This window comes from Dufourea novaeangliae, unplaced genomic scaffold (assembly GCF_001272555.1).
Source record: "Dufourea novaeangliae isolate 0120121106 unplaced genomic scaffold, ASM127255v1 scaffold133, whole genome shotgun sequence".
Classification (NCBI taxonomy): Eukaryota; Metazoa; Arthropoda; class Insecta; order Hymenoptera; family Halictidae; genus Dufourea; species Dufourea novaeangliae.
In genome coordinates this window covers 118,167-124,652 of record NW_015374011.1, presented here as the reverse complement: position 1 = coordinate 124,652, position 6,486 = coordinate 118,167, and the positions used below count along the sequence as shown (strand labels likewise).

Genomic DNA, 6,486 nt, shown 5'->3' with positions numbered 1-6,486 from the left:
AGCGAGGATATTCGAAATTTCTTGTGTACGGGGTGTCCTTTAATCGAATGCTCTTTTTTAGCGACGTCATTTAACCTTATACCAAGTTACACCCCGAATATCTTGTTTAACTTTGTAAACGCAAAAACTATTTTATACGTAATTTGAATAGTATTAAGTAGTCAATATTCTGTAGGCGTTGTTTTTTTCTCGACGTTTTTAAGGTCATCGATGGTTTTTCAAAAAAATATATTCAGATATGACTTTGAAAACTTCGAGAAAAGAACAACATTTGAAGAAAACAATGCCTGCAGGACTTAGTATCAATTAAATTACGAATAAAATACTTTTTGCGTTTTCACAATTGAAAAAGATAGTCGTGGAGTCATACTTAAATAAGACACCCTGTGTATACTCCCGCTCATAATTATTAGAACACGTATCGAATATGCAGTAAATGTCATAGGGCTTTAGGAAATTGTTGAAACCTGAAATAGATCAAGTTTAGGGGATTATGCTACTATGAAGTATCAAAAGTGGCTCAAAATATATCATTTTTACGAAACATCAGATTTTCTTTATACAGATCAAGTGTCCCAATGTTTATGAGAGAGTATTTGGTACGGTCATTGAATATAAACCATTTTTATTTGGAACAAAAGCTTTGCCCTGACCCTGTCTTTGCAGTGGCGTTCAAGGGCCGCCAGACTCTGGCGAACCAGAAACGAGTATCCAACGAGGCTTCACCAGCAATGTCCTATCCAATTCCAACCGTCATTCCAAGTCCAAACATAACCACACCATTTTACGGGGGCAAACATTTCTACTTTTCGACGTGCAAACCTTCTGTGATACCTCGGGGAAGCTTGCTCTTCAACTGTGCTGACCATTTCGCGTCTCATTCAAACCCCCGCCATTCATCCCCCCCTTTTCCATGTTGCACATGCTTAATGGCTACCTGTATATTCATGCCGTTTTGCGCGCGAATCAACATTCAAATTGCGTGCGCATACGTAATCAGATTGAACAGTAGCCTGGGGGCCGGGATCATCCGTTGAAACAATGAGCACTCGGTTAATTTATAATTTCGTATATCGATTACGAGTCCGTGAAACATCGGTTTTCCATCGGAATTTCGGTATCTTCGTGTTTCCTAGAAGAACAGAATTCTGATATATTAGACTCACAAGAGAAGGCACGGAAGTGTCACCCATCAATTTTGATGAAACTTCGTATGTCTGTTAAGCAGTAAAAAATAAGGGATACGTATTTTTTAATATCGGCTGAGACGCGACTTTAAAGGGTGGAACCACTCTTTTTTCTTATAAACAAATTATATTTTGAACAATTTGTTAGCACCATATTATTCTACATAAAAAACAGCAAATCTCGTCCATTAGAAGATTTCATGTATCTCCTCTGGTTTTCGAGATAGTTGTTTCGGGTCGAAACTTCGAGGGGTAGTTTCACCCCTTGAAGTCGCGTCTCAGCCGATAAAAAAAAATACGTATCCCTTATTTTTCACTGCTTAACAGACATACGAAGTTTCATGAAAATCGGAGGGGGCACTTCCGTGCCTTCCCTTGTCAGTCTTTCGGTGTAGCTTCCACCGTCCGACGGTTAAAGAAACGAACATGGACGACGGACGTTTAGCCACGTTTAACTTCGTAGATGAAGTGCGAACCAGAGAGCATTCCCTCGACTATGTTCGACGTTTGTCAGCCCCTATCGGCTCAATGGGGACCGTCCTCCTTTTTTTTTTATGTCAACACGAGGGCCAATTGAGTGGATATAATAGCCGGTACCACATGTTTCTCTCGGATTCGCCGACATGTGGGTTCCATTCGCGTCGTTGTGCACGCGCACTAAAACACTAACGGGGTTCCACGAAGGGAGGGGATCGCGCGGCGCACTAACGACGGGTCCTCGAAGTCATCAAATTGATCGCCATGATTTGGGTACACTCCCTCCACCCATTATTCGACCGCGAAAGACTCGTGCACTCTGCCCACCGTGTTAGACATTACACGGGTCTATCCAATTACCTACGCTTGCAAGGGGTAACTAGAAATTAGAAAAACGTTTCACAGAAGCGTTCTATTCTACCGTAGATTTCTTTTCGAGTTGGTAATCGAGGTAATTCGGTCGATTGATAGTCCTATGCTATTTCTACCTGACGCACAGTGGTCCAGAATCCAATATTTATTTGTCAAATGGTCAGATGCAAATTTCTTTTATCTTCCTAAACAAAACTTACATCAACTTATAATCGTGCAAGATTTGTTCCATCCGTTATTGTTCACCTCGAACGTTTTCGTATTGTCAATCCCAGTCAAAAATAGAAAAAAATTCCCTAAAAAGTTTCGAAATTTTGTATTGTTCGAGCTAAATAATCGTACGAACTGTTAAATTTCGGATTTTCGACCACTGTGCGACGCGATCCAACGTTCCACCCATTAATACAGAGACCACAGAAACCAGTATCGCCACAAATTAGGGCCAGTCCTGTAAAATGGGCGGCGTTGAACATCCAAAGGGAGGGTGGTGTCACGCGGCCATTCCCCTCGCGCACACCCACCGAAACACGTCGTCGTTCGACTGTGAAAACGAACCGAGGATAGTAAAGCTCGCGTTTCCATTCCAGGTCCTACCATGCAACCGTTCTCGACTGGCAGCACAATGACGACCGAGACACCGACGAGCCTTCCGACCGAGAGGGTGTCCTCATCTCCGACCCCGTGCCGGAGCCTGACCTTCTCGATCGAGAAGATAATGGAGCCGGACAAGCGACCGCCGATGATAGTGTCGGCGTTCAAGAAATACGTGCCCACGTATCTGCAGTATTACCCCTTCTTCTACTATCATCCGAACCCGTTGCTGAGAGCACTCCCAGCGCTACCCCCAACGACAACGCCCACGGTACCCCAGAATTCACCGCCGCCAGCCACGATCCAAGAGGCCTTTTCGAAGATCAGCCTGACAGCAGTCTCCCCCGAGTCTCAAAAAGAAAAAAAGAGTCCCGGTCCAAGGAACACGGAGCTAACCAACACTAACAACAAACAAAAAACGTTCACCTGCCCGGTGTGCGGTAAGGTGTTCAACGCCCACTACAACCTGACCAGACACATGCCCGTGCACACAGGTGCCAGACCGTTCGTCTGCAAGATCTGCCAGAAAGGCTTTCGCCAGGCTAGCACTCTATGCAGGCACAAGATCATCCACACCGACGAGAAGCCCCACAAGTGCCCAACCTGCGACAAAGCGTTCAACCGAAGCTCAACCCTGAACACCCACCGTCGCATACACGCAAACTACAAGCCCTACGTCTGCGAAGCCTGCGGTAAAGGTTTCCACCAGAAGGGCAACTTCAAGAATCACATGCTCACGCACAGCGGAGAAAAAGCGTACAAATGCAAGATCTGTAACAAGGCGTTCCATCAGATCTATAACTTGACCTTCCACATGCACACGCACAACGACAAGAAACCATTTTCCTGCAAGATCTGCGGGAAAGGATTCTGCCGGAACTTCGATCTCAAAAAGCACATGCGGAAGCTACACGATATCGGCTCGCCTCTACCAAGCCTAGGCACCTCGGCACCGAGTCAAAATCAACAAAGTGGATACGCGTCCGTTCATCATGGCTCAAGTGGCCACACGTATGTTTCCCCTTTTCTGCTACCACCCCCTGGATCAGCGAACTACGTGATGCAATCGGATGTCGTCACGAGAATAGAGTACACCTTGCCCAAGGATGATCCGGTGCCGTCTTATCCGTGGCCGACGTTGCTGCATCGAGGGCATCGAACGACTGACTCGAACATTGAAGTGGAAAGACGTCAATGAACCACGGGAAATCGAATTTGTTCTGACAGTCACATGGAATTCAGAAGCTGGAATATGCTTCTGGTATGGGGATCGTCGTGTTTTCCGATACGAGCTAAGTGAAGCCTAGAATGTGAGGTTCGTTTGGACACCAAGAAGAAATACCAAAGACGCGACTTGTGAGACCCGAGGAAACGCCCTGCCGCCGCACAGTGGTCCAGAATTTAGCAGCTCATACGCTTGAGCTCAAGAAATGAAAAGTTCTGAAATTTGTATAGTTTATTCAAATAGAAGCAGATACATGAACGATATTTTTATGGATCGTAGAAACCTTCTGCGATGACGTATCATTCACTAACAATTTGTTTCGATACTTTATGAAAATCTGAATTTTTAGGGATTGTTTTTCTATTTTTATCTGACAAGGGAAGGCTCGAAAGTGTCCCCCTCCGATTTTGATGAAACTTTGTATATCTGTTGAGCAGTCAAAAATAAGGGATACGTATTTTTTTTTATCGGTTGAGATGCGACTTTAAGGGGTGAAACCATCCCTCGAAGTCTTGATCCTTTTGGAAGAGATTTTTTTTCGACCATTTGAGCTGTTAAATTTTTATTCTGGACCAATGTGCGCCGCCCTGGTCTCGAGACAACCAACTACCTCATCTACAGCAACCAAATGACGGGGGCGGAGATTATTCTTGTTTTATCGTTAACGTTAGTCTCAGGTTCTGCGGTAATGACGTTCACGACAGACTGTATACTTTGTTTGATTTCGAAAAATTGGTCCGATCAATATTTTCAGAAAAAGCTTTCTCACTGTTGCACAGAGTGTCAGCTGTGTAAGCCCCGTTTCGAATCGATCTGACGGAGATCAGTGAGAATCAGCGCACCTGCATCGGATCGAGTCTCTATTATACTTTAACGGTGGATTTTTCGTTGTTTTAGTTCGCTATGACAGTGCACGCGTATCCAGACTATTGGTTCGTTTTTTATTTTTCGGAAAATAATTTCGATGTTTTATTGTAATTCGTTCAATAGAGATTGAGGCACAGGTAATCGTAACATTCTGTACTCGTTTAGGAAAATACACTGCGTAGTCGAAGCGAAGGATCGTGGCGATAGGTCCGTGAATAAAATCGCGATACAGGTCCGTTCTTAATTTCGGGATCGAACGAATATCCCCCCCGTCAAGGGAACAAAAAAACGTCGGGTAACCAGGGAGAATAATCGAATCACGACGACTAGTCGCGGACAATTCCGCCGTGACAATGATATTTTAACCGAACCGAGCAGTTCCGCAGCTGCAAAACATTGAACCGAGCAATTACGACCGCGCATATCCGAGAAGGCAAATATCCAGGGAGGTGGTAGTATTCGTGGCGAAATAAACCGCGTCGCGGGAGAGTTAAATCAACAGCGGAAAATGCGGGGAAAGGGGGAGGGGGTTGGAACCGTGTGTGTCTTGGTTCGATCGTTATATTGGAAACACCGGTCCCCATGATATCGGTTTAATCGTCGCAATGAAAGCTCAATCGATCGTGTATGCTGCGAGATGATTACTTATTTGTGTAAATATTTGTACCTGGCCACGGAGACGGTTGACGAATAATAGTCGTCGACGAGGAAACGGGGGTAGGGGGATGAAACACGAGGCGTGGACCTCGTCGAGAATTTAAAAAAAATCTCAACCCCCGTGGTCTCGTACACGCAAAAATCTCGAGCGACATGTCGTCGCTCTAATTCTTTATTGTTCTATCTCCACTAGTTTGTAGATTGAGAAAATTTAGTTCAAAGTTTGCGAAGTTTAATATTGTAGTATATGGAAAGTAGTGAAATAATCAAATATATTATTATATCATCTATTGAACAACTATTTATTACAATATTTAACAAAATGGGTGAACTTGCGAAAAGCACTCACACCCTGACTTTAACACCCTCCTAACTAACCTTTAAAAGGTTTAAACAGCCGATGATTGATGATTAAAAAGTTATCAACAATGAAAGATTGAAAAACGTACCAACGAATATTTGTTGTTTTCTAGGTTAAATTTTCTTCATATTAAGGGGAATTCGTATTCTTTGGACCAATAAGATGCACGTAGATTGATTAACTACATTTTTTTTTTTGTAAATGGAGTTAGAACAGTTACGAACTTGGGCGACAACGTGTCGACCGCATATCTATATCTAATAATTTAGGCGAAAAATGTATAAATCGGTGTGATAGTAGCTTTAAGCGACGACGTAGATAGCGAACGAAATGTTGGTCATTATTATTACCATTGTAATTATCCTAGTTGAATACGTGGATCACGCGACCCTCTCCGGAGCTTTTTTGCGATAGAGGACAGTGTTTTATTTACTATTTCCTTCGTTTCGTCGCGTGTGTACGTCCAGTTCTATGCATTTTTCATTTACTGCTCCACGATTTCCAGGACGGGGAACGCGACGAAGATCGTACCAATTGCTGATACGATATGCATATATTGTTTTCCTTCTTCTTCTGATGCATTTGTAATTTGTATACACGTTGTTTTTTACAACCAACGAGGCAAGAGGATCGTCTCGAACTCGGCGACTTAATCGATTCGTATCCCCTCACACGTTTCTACCGTACGAATTTAGGTAAGCAGCAAATAATGACGGTGAATTAATTAAGCATGATTAAACGGCGAAAAA

At 43.6% G+C, this 6,486-nt stretch overlaps 1 protein-coding gene across 1 annotated transcript; it reads left to right on the top strand.

The window, feature by feature from the left end:
• The first annotated feature begins 2,631 nt into the window (after positions 1-2,631).
• Positions 2,632-3,825, top strand: LOC107188503 (fez family zinc finger protein 2-like). Its single transcript, XM_015576804.1, has one exon. It carries the CDS (start codon positions 2,632-2,634, stop codon positions 3,823-3,825), a length of 1,194 nt encoding a protein of 397 aa, XP_015432290.1.
• The last annotated feature ends 2,661 nt before the right edge of the window (positions 3,826-6,486 follow it).

What these genes read in the sequence shown, in the direction of transcription:
- LOC107188503 (XM_015576804.1), top strand. Translation starts at nt 2,632, where the DNA reads ATGCAACCGTTCTCGACTGGCAGCACAATGACGACCGAGACACCGACG.